Raw genomic sequence first — 14,482 nt, 5'->3', positions numbered from 1 at the left:
GGCCAGTCGGGCAAAATGCAAATAAGAAGTAAAGTAAGAGACTTCCATTAACTCTTCCCCCTTCCACTCTGCCAGTGAGATAGAGCAGGGAGCTAGCTCTGTGACCCTGGTGAATTATACATGATCTCCATCTCTGGGGTGTACAGCTGCCACAAAAGCACCTGTTTACAAGGTATTTTAAGACATCAGAAAAGTGGCATTGCTCTTTGAGGTCTGGTAGAAATGTTTTGTCCTGATCTCAGGTTTCCTCTGCTTGTAACAACTGATATCATTGACATGAATAAATTATTGCTTCAACCTGCTCACCTTATCTGAATGAATGAACATGGGTATCATTCCGTGGTGACTGTGCGGGCAGTAACCAGCATGGGAGAACCAAGTGAGTGACCTGCATGAAAAGATAGACTTACATTACCACAGCACGTCCCACATCTCCTGCCTCAACATGTACTGAAACACTATAAACATTACCGCAATTATTTACGTGTAGGAAGGACTTGCAGATGCTGGTTTACACTGAAGATAGACGCAAAATGCTGGAGTTAAGGGCCTGTCCCACTGTACGAGCTAATTCAAGAGCTCTCCCGAGTTTAAAAAAAAATCAAACTCGTGGTAAGCATGTAGAATGTACGTAGCGGGTACATCGGAGCTCGGGGACGTCTCTCAGCGGCTCGTAACGTTAACGGCAGGTACTCGGGAAACGCGGTAAGCTCGTGAAGACTAGTGAAGATTTTTCAACATGTTGAAAAATGTCCACGAGAGCCCCGAGTACTTACGAGCGGCCATTACCGTAATTCTCCGAGTTCGAATCAGGGGAAACTCGGGAGAATTACTCTTAAATTAGCTCGTACAATGGGACAGCCCCTTAACTCAGCGGGACAGGCAGCATCTCTGGAGAAAAGGAATGGGTGACGTTTCGGGTCAAGACCCTTCCCCTGATTGAGAGTCAGGGGAGAGGGAAACTAGAGGTATGAAAAGGTACAAAGAACAAATGAATGAAAGGTATGAAGACAACAAACAAAAGTCAGCAACAACGATCAGGGAAAGGTGGAGCCCACAATGGTCCATTGTTGGCTCTGGGAAAGGTGATAACGACTTTAGTTTAGAGATCCAGAGTAGAAACAGTCCCTTCGGCCCATTGGGTCCACGCCGACCAACGGTCTCACATACACTAGTCCCATCCTACATACTAGGGACACTTTACAGAAGCCAATTAATCTCCAAACATTATGATGTATCTGTAACCTGTGCTTGGCTTAATTGTAATTGTATTAGACAATAGATAGGCAATAGACAATGGGTGCAGGAGTAGGCCATTCGGCCCTTCGTGCCAGCACCGCCGTTCAATGTGACCATGGCTGATCATCCACAATCAGTATCCCATTCCTATTGTCTTTCCGCTGACAGGGTGGCATGCAAAAAAAAGCTTTTCACTGTACCTCGGTACACATGACAATAAACTAAACTGAATTGAACTGAACTGCTCACTAAGATCTACAGACAGATGAACCCCCACATTAGGGAATGAGGTTTTCCTCCTGCAGTCCCTAGTTGGGAAAAGTCATCATTTCAACTGAATTCTGGTTTAGGGCAGAAATTATGCTCAATTTAATTAAAAATGTCCCTGAAAAAAGTTGTAAGTCAATGATCTCAGAGAATGGAATCCATGTGGTGACCTTGGTGAGGCATTGAGTTCAGTCGAGCTTATTGTCACGTGTGCTGAGCTACAGTGACAAGCTAATGTTGCGTGCTAACCCCTCATCGGAAAGACTATACATGATTACAATCGAGTCATTCATAGTGTACAGATGCAGGATAAAAGGAATAATGTTTCGTACAAGATAAAGTCCAGTAAAGTCAGATTAAAGAGTACATCTTTCATATCTTCTGAGCTGCAGTATTTCACTGAGAGATGCCTGAAGCTGAGGAGTGCAGCCATTCGGTGTCATTCCACAAACAGCAAAAGTAAAAAGATAAAAGATCAGTTTTCCAGTTTTGGGCGCTGGTTATTGATCGCTCCACCTTGACACTCCCTGCTCTTTCCAAAATAATCACCTGTTATTTTGTATACTTCTACAGAGTCTGTCAATGCTTTAGCATTCCTTTGCCTCTTTTAAATTGGTTTCCATTATGAAGCAGCCAGCATATTCAAAGCTGACCATAGATATTGCTGTAGAAACAAGGAACTGCAGATGCTGGAATCTTGCATAGAACCCAAAGTGCTGTAGTGACTCAACGGGTCAGGCAACATCTCTGGAGGACATGGATTTGCACCATTTTAGGTCAGGACCCTTCTTCATTGCTTCGACATCGGGAGAGTCATGGAGAACAGGGGAGAGAAAAGACTTTGCCTTCCATCACAGTGGGTCCACTGTGATGGATGTTTGTGTGAACTAAATTGTGTGTATGTCTAGGAATTGTCTTTGTTTGTATGGCTGTGGAAACAGAATTTCGTTTGAGCCGCACTGAGGCTCAAATGACAATAAATTGTATTGTAATTGTAGACTCGCTGTAGAGTTTCATTTTCAGTTTAGTTCATTGTCACGTGTACCGATGCTGTTGCGTGCTAACCACTCAGCAGAAAGACAATATATGATTACTATTGATCCATTTACAGTGTAATGATACATGATAAGGGAATAACGATTAGTAAAGCCATAAAAGTCCGATCAAGGATAGTCTGAGGCTCATCAAAGAGGTAGACGGTAGTTCAGCACTGCTCTCTGGTTGTGGAGGGATGGTTCAGTTGCCTGATAACAGCTGGGAAGAAACTATCCCCAAATCTGGTGGTCTGCGTTTCCACACTTCTATGCCTTTTGCCTGATGGGAGAGGGGAGAAGCCGGGTGCGACTCATTTGAGGGGGAGAGAGGGAGAGAGAAAACTTGAACAATAGGGGGTGGGACAAAGCCTGGAAAGTAATAGGTGGATACAGGTGAAGGGGCTGCTTTGAGATTGGCAGAGAGGTGGATGAAGGTAAGAGATGAAACAGAGACAAGCGGGTGACAAAAGGGACGACCAGGTTAGGAATCATCTTATTAAATAATGGAGCAGGCTTGAGAGGCCACATGACTGGCTAATACACCTGATTTATATATTTGTACACGAGGAAACAGAAATGAATAAAAAGAACATTGTGAGCAAGAAAACAGCAGAGTAGCATAATAGAAACATTCACATTCTCATAACACTGTGAAAATACTCTGTTTTTTCTTTGATTTAAGCAAAGATCTTGAATAATAGTGAGCTCATGGGTCCTTGCAGAACTGTGCCTTGGCTAAGGGATTTGGACAATCTGTGCTTGGCTGGGCCTGCAGTTAACCACTTTCATGTGCTGGCAACACTTCCTTCAGACTGTGAAACCTGCATGAAATGATGGCCCTGGCCAGAGCTTCCAGTATGGATGCCCAACACAGTTCCGAGCTGGCTCTAAAACGGCATCCTGCCACGGGGAAATATCCAAGACAACTGCAAAAAGATCACCTTCTGCTGGTGGAGTATTCGAGTCCCTTTGACATCTGACATTACTGAGGAGAGCATCCTCCCTGATGCTCTGGTACAGGAGGCCAATCTTGGCTGCAGCCAAATCACATTCACAATTGGCTCCACAACAAACTGTTTATTCCCACAACTGTTTGCCTCCAAAATGTTCCCCTCATGACTGCCCATTATATTTGCTGCACTAATGGGAGAAAAAGATTCGATTTTAAGTTGAAACGATGCACCTGGTAAGGATTGAAACAGACTCTCCCAGCTGCATCATGTGTAGGAAGGAACTACAGATGCTGGTTTTCACTGAATATAGACACAGAATGCTGGAGTAACTCAGCGGGATAGGCAGCTGAGTTACTCCAGCATTCTGAGTCCATCCCCCGGCTTCAAGGTGTGTATACTCCATCGAGGGAAGAAGGAAAAGTTACGGATATGCATGGGGCATAACCTCTAACACTGCTTCTTATTGAGCGGCAGCAAATTTGCCAAATCTTCAATATTACGTTTTCCTGTTAGTTTTGTGCTTCATACTCTAACTCACATTGGCTCCATGAATTGGGCATTTACATTATAAAAATCGAATTTCCGCTTCTTTCTCCAAAGAGTTTTCTATTCGCTCTGTTGACCTCGGTCTGGTGATGGATCGACAACAACAAAGTACGGTGACCATTAGCCACTGGTCCTGTTTAAATCTGTACTATAGGAACTGGGCTCCAAATGTTACCCGACTTTAGCTTTGTTCTGCTCAACATTACATGACAATCATCTCCCCGGACAGAGAACTGGGAGCCAAGTTGTGTAGTTTATGATGCCATTACAATATGTGAGCTAACCTTCTCAACATGATGAAGAGCAACTGACCCACGAGGTCTGGAACCTCTTTCGCATAAGAAAACGATTTATTTCATTCATTTGACAGTGAGGAGCAAGACTTTCACAAGCTTGTGTCTTCAAGAATCCCACATTGGGGAATCGAGAAGCAGAGGACATAGGTTTAAGGTGAGGGGGGAAAGATTTAATAGGAATCTGATGGGTATCTTTTTCACACAAAGGGTGGTGGGTGTATGGAATGAGCTGCCGGAGGAGGTAGTTGAGGCTGGGACTATCTCTGGAGAGAAGGAATGAGTGACATTTCGGAATGACCGAAATGTCACTTATTCTTTCTCTCCACAGATGCTGCCTGTCCCGTGAGTTACTCCAGCATTGTGTGTCTATCTTCGATTTAAACCACCATCTGCAGTTCTTTCCTACATATGTAGAACATATATATATATATATATATATATATATATATATATATATACTCACGCACACATACGTACACACAAAAAAAAACAATAACAGTGCAATAATAACAATAATAGTCTATGTAGTTCTGTGTACGTCTATGCACAACTGTGATAAATTGCCCCCAACTATAAACCGGTGGTGGGAGACACATGGGGGAGAGTCGGTATGACAAGGAGGACTCTCTCTAACTACTACAGGTGCACAGTAGAGAGCATGCTGACCGGTTGCATCGTGGCTTGGTTCGGCAACTTGAGCGCCCAGGAACAGAAAAGACTGCAAGAAGTAGTAAACACTGCCCAGTCCATCATCGGCTCTGACCTCCCTACCATCGAGGGGATCTATCACAGTCGCTGCCTCAAAAAGGCTGCCAGCATCATCAAGGACCCACACCATCCTGGCCACTCACTCATCTCTCCACTGCCTTCAGGTAGAAGGTACAGGAGCCTGAAGACTGCAACGTCCAGGGTCAGAAACAGCTACTTCCCCACAGCCATCAGGCTATTAAACTCAACTCAAACAAAACTCTGAACATTAATAGACCATTATCTGTTTATTTATTCATGTGTGTACATATTTATATAGACACACTGATCTGTTCTGCATGTATATATGCCTACCATATTCTGTTGTGCTGAAGCAAAGCAAGAATTTCATTGTCCTATCTGGGACACATGGCAATAAACTCTCTTGAATCTTGAATCTTGGATGGGGGGAGTTAACCACACATGGAAACTATTAAATTAAAGGGAAAATAAGTGGGGAAATTATATTGGTCTGAGTTAGGTCTGAGAACCTTATGGGAATATGGGAGGCAAATGTAGAACGAAGAAAAGTAAGAAGTTCATGAGTATCATTGATAACTGAGTTTCGAGTTCTTTCAGATTGTTTTTTTGCCAACAGTGCATCCATTCAATTTTCAGCATTGAAGATTAACATTTTGTTTCCTCTCTGGTCTTTTTTTTGCATTCTGTGCATATATTCTTCATGAATTGATCATTTCAGGGTCGTAGCAATCTGCACAAAGTAATGGGTAATCAATGTAATGCTTTATCTAATAATTCCACTAAGAGCTGTAATTAAATATCGGTTTGCCAGCAAGCGCACAGACACATCTTAAGGATGGACTTAATTTGATGGGACTTCTAAACTGGATTGGTTCAGATTGACACGCTGTCTGGTGTAGATGAACCAAGTTGAGGGTAACTTGGAGACTCGACACTCCTCACAGTGGGATGGGTGGCAATTATACAAAGAGAACTCATTCTCTCCAACGGCCAGCATCTTTCCTTCTTTCATAATACACACAGCCTTTAAATTCAGCATCAATGGCTCAAATAATAATACTGCCCAGCAATGCCCACTGGTGCCAACGTGCAAACTGACCAGCGGGCTGACGTCAAATGCTCAAGTTGCTGGACAATTTGTGCCATGAATTTCATGAAGGAAAGGCTATTTTAACCACTCTGGTTTTCAAACGCTGCCTCATTTGTATGGCAATTGTCCATTACATTTCTCAGTGGAGGTGTATGTAGGTGATCTGGGCAAGATATACCAGATATAGAGTTTGCAATGCTTTTGAACTCCTCACTTCCAGACATGCCTTCCCACCAAAATGACTGCCTCACAGCACCAGAGACGCGGGTTTGATCCCGTCTACGGGTGCTGTCTGTGCGGAGTTTGTACGTTCTCCCCGTGACCTGCGTGGGTTTTCTCCGAGATCTTCGGTTTCCTCCCACACTCCAAAGACTTACAGGATTGTAGGTTAATTGGCTTAGGTTATAAATGTAAAATTGTCCCTTGTGTGTGTAGGGTAATGTTAATGCGCGGGAATCGTTGGTCGGTACGGACTCGGAGGGCTGAAGGGCCTGTTTGCGCGCTACAGTATATCTCTGAACTAAACTAAACTAAACTACTGGTCATTGTTTACAGCTGCACCACGAGGTCCCCAGATTAACGTGAGTCCGACACGGGTCCAAGTTGGTGACACGGTTAAGATCGCCGTTGTGGGATTTCAGGTAAATGCTTCTCTTTCGCCACCGAGGGACTTTTAAGTTTAATTGATTGGCAAATGAATTGTTACTCGAACGTGGTGAGATATGATGATGACAGCAATCTGCCCGGACACAGGTGACCACCTCCCATCAAGGACATTGGGAGCTTTTACTTCATCTGGAATGGAAAGTCAGCACTGTAACATTAGCAACGCACAGGCTGAACCATTGTGTGTATCCGTTAAAACATCCATATCCTGCACCATCCATTACGAGAGTTGGAGTGCACAGAATGGCAGCAAATCCTCTGGAAAAGCAAGTTCTAATTGGAATATGCAGGCAGGCACACCTATCATTATTGGGGAATAGGTTAAACCGGGCAAACAGATAAAACATTTAACATAGTGTCTCGCTGTGTGAATGATTACTAAATAAACAATATCTTTTGCCTTTGAAAGCTCATGAAGCCAGTGGAGATTGAGGCACAAAGATATTAAACTAATGGTAGGTCGGAGACTCCTCTTGCTCATAAACGTGCCTGTAATAAGTCACTGCTGTCGCTCTGAGAACGACACAGCTCAGTACTGCCTTGGAATATGTAATTGGTCCTAACTATTCTCCAAGGGGAATCTGGAGAAATGGAGACATTGACAGATGGCTAGTCATGGAACAGCAGGGGGAGGAGAGGAAGCCAAAAGTTTCATGTCAAGGATGTAAAGAGAAAATATTTTCACTGCACTAAACCAATAGCTGAAAGAAGGGATCCGATCCGAAACGTCACCTATTCTTTTGCTCCAGAGATGCTGCCTGATAAGTTCTTAAGTGATTGCAGCAGAATTAGGCCATTCGGCCCATCAAGCCTACTCCGTCATTCAATCATGGCTGGTCTATCTCTCCCTCCTAACCCCATTCTCCTGCCTTCTCCTCATAACCTCTGACACTCGTACTAATCAAGAATCTATCTATCTCTGCCTGAAAAATATCCATTGACATGGCCTCCACAGCCGTCTGTGGCAAAGAATTCCACAGATGAGTGGTACGTTGTTATAGCTTGTCGCAGACATTGTCATAGGGGGGTTCAGTCGCCGGTCTTTCAGCGACCTGCTACGATTATGACAGTTGCCGAAAAATCATCCAAGTGGGACAGACCTGTAGGTTATTTGAAATTGTTGAATTCAATGTTGATGTTGCAATGTGCCCAGATGGAAGATGAGGTGTTGGTCCTCATGCTTACATTAACAAGCACCTTTGTTTTATTTTTCATTCTCTAATTGCTGTCACTACTCTTGTGATCAGACAACTCTATAAACACAGGATCTCATGGGCAACACAAGATCTCATGGGCACGAGAGAGCTCTTCTGACTCCTCTCACTTCCTCCAAGTTAAAGGACTAGCCAAGGGCTCTCGCATGGCACAGCTAAGCCTGCCTTGTTGATGGGTTGTGTCAAACAGTCCTTCTTCTCGGCGTTCACTATCCCACAACTCTACCTCCGCCACATCGATGACTGCATCGTAGCTACCTCCTGCATCGGTGCAGGACTCTTGAACTTCACCACTAACTTCCACCCTGCCCTCAAATTCACCTGGACTATCTCTGACACCTCTCTCCCCTTTCTTGATCTCTCTGTCTCCATCACATCTTGTCCGGCAACATCACAAACTGGTTTGGGAACTGCTCTGCCCATAACAAGAAGGCTCTGCAGAGAGTAGTGCGTTCGGCCGAACGCATTATGGGAACTACACTCGCCCCCCTGCAGGACCTATACACCAGGAGGTACAGATTCAGAGCCAGCTACATTTTGGAGGACCTCTTTGAAACGTACAGAATAGTGAAAGGCTTGGATAGAATGGGTGTGGAGAGGATGTTTACACTAGTGGGAGAGTCTAGGACTGGAGGTCACAGCCTCAGATTTAAAGGACTTCTTTTAGGAATGAGATGAGGAATAATTTCTAGTCAAAGGGTGGTGAATCTGTGGAATTCTTTGCCACTGAGGGCTGTGGAGGCAAAGTCAGTGGATATATTTAAGGCAGAGATAGATTCTTGATTAGGACGGGTGTCAGAGGTTATGGGGAGAAGGTAGGAGAATGGGATTAGGAGGGAGAGATGAATCAGCCATTATTGAATGGCGGAGTAGACTTGATGGGCCAAATGGGCTAATTGTACTCCTATCACTTATGATCTTATGAAAATCTTTTTTCGTAGCATGCTATCCAGTCAGCGAAAAGACTATGCAATCAAGCCATCCACAGTATACAGATACAGGATAAAGGGTTAATGTTTGGTGGAATTGTTTTCCTGACTGTCCTTTCGAGGCAAGCTGTGTGCTGGCAATGGAACTGGAGCACTCACAAAGCAGAGATAAATTGTACAGGAAGAAAAGGTTTTGAAATGCACTGCACACGAGAACTGGGCTTGGTGATAGGAGTAAACAAAGTCGACTGATGGAGTTCATAGGCTGCCAGCTTCTGTCAAGATGAAAATATTCTTGTTGTATTTTGTTCAGCTAACACGCTGACACCCAGCTGTATAATTATCAGAGCGCACCAGATGATTATTCCTTCAGGAAACAGACAGTGGGAAAACATTTGCATTCCACGAGGTCAGAAAATATTTGAGAACCAAAGGTGAAGGGATTTGAATATAAATGATATTCCTGCACTGCGCTGTATCACCAGTTAGACTATGTTATTTTTATCCTGTGGAAGGTTTTTGCTGGCAACTCTTATGTTTTAATGATAAAGCAGCTGCTGGAAAAGTCCACCATAAAACCTTAGCTCCTGAAATCATTAGTTAACCTACTGTAGACAGGTGGGTCTGGGTACATATGTGGTAGCTCATATGGAGAGAAGAGGATTATTTTGCAAGTGAGCATTATTTACATTTATCTCAAGTGCAATATGGAAATATGGAAACATTGGCAATAGAGGGGTTATGTAGGCACGGTGGGGAGACGGTGCCTTTTACAGTGCGATAGACCTGACCACAGATGCTGTCTGAACGGAGTTTGTACGTTCTCTCCATGACCGCGTGGGTTTCCTCCCGGTGTTCCGGTTTCCTCCAACACTCCAAAGATGTGCAGGCTTGAAGGTTCATTGGCTTTGGTAAGAATTATAAATTGTCCCTACTGCTCAGGATAGTGTTAGTGTATGGGGATCGCTGGTCGGCGTGGAATCGGTGGGCCGATGGGGCTGTTTCTGTTTCTCAACTAAATTAAACTAAAAAGATAACTGAATGAACAGATGTTGTAACTGTGTAAGATTCCAACTAAAGATTATAGGTTACTGAAGGCATCAATGAATAGGACAACTTTATTGGTTCACAAAGAAGTGACAATCACCGTAATTATCACATTATTCAACAAAGCAGTAACATTTTAAATGTGATAGTTATCTGATAGAGGATTGGTGGCTCAAGCAGTAAAATGTGAGAAGTCTCAGTCTCAGTCATGGTGATCAATGTTTTCCCTTGTTCTTACCTTCAACTTCTGAGGGGTGATCTTATAGGCAAGGCAAGGCAAGGCAACTTTATTTATATAGTACATTTCATACACGAGGCAGACTCAAAGTGCTTCACATAAAAACATGTCATACAATAAAATGAAATAATAAAATGAAATAAAATAGAAGAACTAAAAGAAAAGAAAAGCAAAATTTAAAATGCATTATAAAAAGTGCAAAAGTTAAAAGTGCAATGTAGTTAAGATTTAGCTGAAAGCTAAAGTAAACATAAAAGTTTTCAGTCTTGTTATAGAGGTGTATAAAATCATGAGAGGAATAGATCGGGGAGACGCACAGTCTCTTGCCCAGAGTAGGGGAATCGAGGACCAGAGTATTGTATTGTATTGTATTGTATTGTATTGTATTCAAATTTATTGTCATTGTCTCAGTTAGAGACAACGATATGAATTTCCCTTACAGGCAGTATCATAAAAATAAAAATAAATAAATAATAATAAATAATAAAACATATTAAAAATAAAATAGAATTTTAAAAAAAGCACAAACACTGAAAGTCCACGACACAACATAACACAGTGGCACCAAGGTGAGGAAGGCACCATAGTCCAGCCAGCCTCCCCTCCGTTCTTCCCAGATGTTCACTCGTGGTCGAGGCCTTCCTAGCACCCGCAGTCGCCGCCCCGGGTGGCCCGATGTTCAGGCCCTCACGCCGGCTGGTGGAACGCCGACGCCGAACCCCGACGGTGAACATCCTCCTCCTCAGCGGCCCAGACCTCCTGATCAGCCGCCTCCCGCAGCCGGAGTCCGCAGCTCCCGAGCACCCGTGTTGAGGGAGGAAAGATTTAATAGTAATCTGAGGGGTAACATTTTCACACAAACGGTGGTGGGTGTATGGAACGAGCTGCCAGAGAAGGTAGTTGAAGTAGGGACTATTGCAATGTTTAAGAAACAATTAGACAGGCACATGGATAGGACAGGTTTGGGCCGAAGGACCAGTTTCCATGTTGTATGACTATGACTATAATTCTATGTGATTTCCTCCCTGAGGAGATATATTGATCATTATTATCATGTAGTTAATATTTGCATGCTATGAATATCTCAACCTTTCCAATTGTATCAACTGATCCATAACGTAACCTTCAACGTACGCTAAACACAACAACTGATCAGCAGATTCTGTAACACTTTCAATTTTCCATCCATCTTCCTATAGAAACAGGATGACTTTAGGATACTTTTCCTTGGGATTATCTAAGTAAATGCAGATTGGACACTCCGAGCTTGGTTTGCCAACATTTGGGTGTGATGACAATATTGTACATAATCAACCACGAACATTAGGCACTGCAAACTCTCACAAAATGTGAAAAGACAGCAAGCAGATCATCTCATTTAATGATCATCTCCCCATCTTCCCTGCTATAGAAAACAGTTTTGTTCTTTCTCTCTCTTTCCCATAGATGAAGATATCTGAAGCAAAAATGTGAATGATTTCTTTTCCAAAAGATGCTGCCTGACCTACTGAGTGTTTCCAGCATTCTCTGGTTTAGTGTTATTGGTTCAGGGATAAATTTTGCCCAGGACATTGGGTCTGAAGAAGGCTCTCGACCCGAAACATCACCTATTTATTTTCTCCAGAGATGCTGCCTGACCCGCTGAGTTACTCCAGCTTTTTGAGTCTATCTTTGGTGTAAACCAGCATCTGTATTTTCTTCCTACACATTGGGGAAAATGTTTGCTTTTCTTCAGATCTTATCTTCCGTTCTTTGGTATGGGTTTTAACATTCGATTCAAGAGATATCCCCTCGAGCCATGCAGCAGTGAAAGCCGAGCCTCGATTTCTGTGTGCAATTCTCTGCTATGATACAAACTCAGAATCTTCTAACCCAAGGCAGTTCTCCCTAATCACAGCACTTAGCTACCAGGAGAGGTTGGACAGACTTGGATTGATTTCTCGGGAACGCCAGAGGTTGTGGTAGGAGCTGATGGAAGTATATAAAATTGTGAGAGGCGTAGATAGAGAAGACAATCAGAACCTTTTTGCCAAGATGGAAGAATCAAATATTAATGGGCACAGCGTTAAGGTGTGAGAGGCAGAGTTTAAAGGAGATACGCGGGAAAACCATTTACACAGAGGATGTAACACGCTGCCGGGGGGAGTGGTTGAGGCAGATACGATAGGGCCATTTAAGTGATTTTTTGGATAGGCATAAGGATATAGGTACATCAAAGTTGGTCTTTGCATCATGTTCGGCACATGCATTGTGGGCCGAGGAGCCTGCTCTTGGGCCTTGCTGTTCGATATTCTGTGTTCTACACTGCAGACTGATGGGGAACAGCAATGTAATTATGTGGGAAGGAGCTGCAGATGCTGATTTAAACTGAAGATGACACAAAAAGCTGGAGTAACTCAGCGGGTCAGGCAGCATCTCTGAAGAAAAGGAACAGGTGATGTTTCGGGTCGAGACCCTGCTTCAGACCCTCTCAGACCCAGTTAATATAATTGACAGCCCTCTCCTTTGGTGATTATTTAGAATAATCTAGTTGGCGTGGCGAGCACTCTATGGTCATCATTTGTTCACCAACTTGTTTCACAACAAGACAATGGCTGCAGGAAAATCTCGGCAGACCTACTCTTCCAGCCTGCACGTGAGACTTACAGCTGCCGCCCGGTTACACTTCCCTCCTTTAAGTTGCCAGCCAGCTCCGCAGAGCAACTCCTCGCATGTCTATTCACCCAGGGCCATCTGCTGGTCTGCAATCCACTCCATGATAAAACCCCCACTCTGATTTCAACAGCACCTCAATTCAACACAATTAGAATGACTTCAACAAGTCTGAAGAAGGGTCTCGACCCGAAACGTCACCCATATGTCTGAAGAAGGGTCTCGACCCGAAACGTCACCCATCCCTTCTCTCCAGGGATGCTGCCTGTCCCGCTGAGTTACTCCAGGTTTTTTGTGTCTGAAAAGATATTGCAATGGTTATTGATCGACTGAGTCCCAATCATCACTTTGAGTTGAGCGGAGACAGGAGCTAAATGGCACACAAAATCATGTTGAGAGGAAATAGTGGCAGCTCCTCACACAATGATGAGAAACCCTTGAAATCAGCAGAGTGCATTTAATTACACCTTTAATTTCATGGTACAAACACAATCATCAGATTTCAAGGCTCAGATATGAAATATTATTGTGGGCGCTGCAGTCTAGTTAGGTTGGGCATCTGGGTATAACAGTGTCTGATTGATGAGTGAGTGAGTGCTGAACTTCGTTTATATTCCCTTTAGTTGAATTCCCCTGGCAAGGGTACAGAGAAGATTTACGAGGGTGTTGCCAGGGCTAGAGGGTCTGAGCTATAGGGAGAGGTTGAATAGGCTGGGACTCTATTCCTTGGAGCGCAGGAGGATGAGGGGAGATCTTATAGAGGTGTATAAGATCATGAGAGGAATAGATCAGGTAGATGCACAGAGTCTCTTGCCCAGAGTATGGGAATCGAGGACCAGAGGACATCGGTTTAAGGTGAAGGGGAAAAGAGTTAATAGGAATCTGAGGGGTAACTTTTTCACACAAAGGGTGGTGGGTGAACGAGCTGCTGGAGGAGGTAGATGAGGCAGGTGCTATCATACCATTTAAAAGACATTTGGACAGGTAGATGGACAGGACAGGTTTGGAGGGATATGGAACAATTGCAGGCAGATGGGACTAGTGTAGCTGGGGCATGATGGCCGGTATGGGCAAGTTGGGCCGAAGGGCCTGTTCCCACTCTATGACTATATGATTGGGTGTGTGCTGCGGAGAAGAGATAGGGTCATTTCCTTCGCTCCATAGATGCTGCTGCACCCGCTGAGTTTCCCCAGCAATTTTGTGTACCGAAGAGATATTAATGTTTGTTGCCCATGGAAGCAAAGTGGAAGTTCTCAAGATAGCTCAAAGCGGATTTCCATCGTATGCTTAGAAAAGCACTCTCCTAGTTCCAGGGATGGGGAGCAGAGTTCCAGCATGTACAGCATGATGGGGACAATAACTAGTAGGGACTGGATTCAGTGCAACGAGCTAGAAATGCCCGTGTGAAATGGTAGGCTCTGAAGATGCGGAGATGAAGACTAGGGTGAACTACGAGATGAATGCTATCAGGCAAAGAGTACAGCCTCTGAAAATTGGGGGAGAATGGTTAGAAGTTGTGAGTGTTACTACGTTAGTGAGACAGGGAGCACAGCTCAGTTTTTGAGATTAGGTTAGTTTATTG

The 14,482-nt window shown here is 43.9% G+C and overlaps 1 protein-coding gene across 1 annotated transcript in view; it reads left to right on the top strand.

Moving 5' to 3' along the window:
* The window catches only part of igsf21 (immunoglobin superfamily member 21), a 224,258-nt gene that overhangs the window by 205,593 nt on the left and 4,183 nt on the right, over positions 1-14,482 (top strand). The window contains exon 7 of the mRNA XM_033048444.1: positions 6,710-6,795. Coding sequence (XP_032904335.1) covers positions 6,710-6,795 — 86 coding nt within the window. The remainder of the gene's footprint in view (positions 1-6,709; positions 6,796-14,482) is intronic.

This window comes from Amblyraja radiata, chromosome 31 (genome assembly GCF_010909765.2).
Source record: "Amblyraja radiata isolate CabotCenter1 chromosome 31, sAmbRad1.1.pri, whole genome shotgun sequence".
NCBI classification, from domain to species: domain Eukaryota; kingdom Metazoa; phylum Chordata; class Chondrichthyes; order Rajiformes; family Rajidae; genus Amblyraja; species Amblyraja radiata.
Note: the sequence above shows the minus strand (reverse complement) of the source record. Positions and strands in the feature narration are given on the sequence as shown.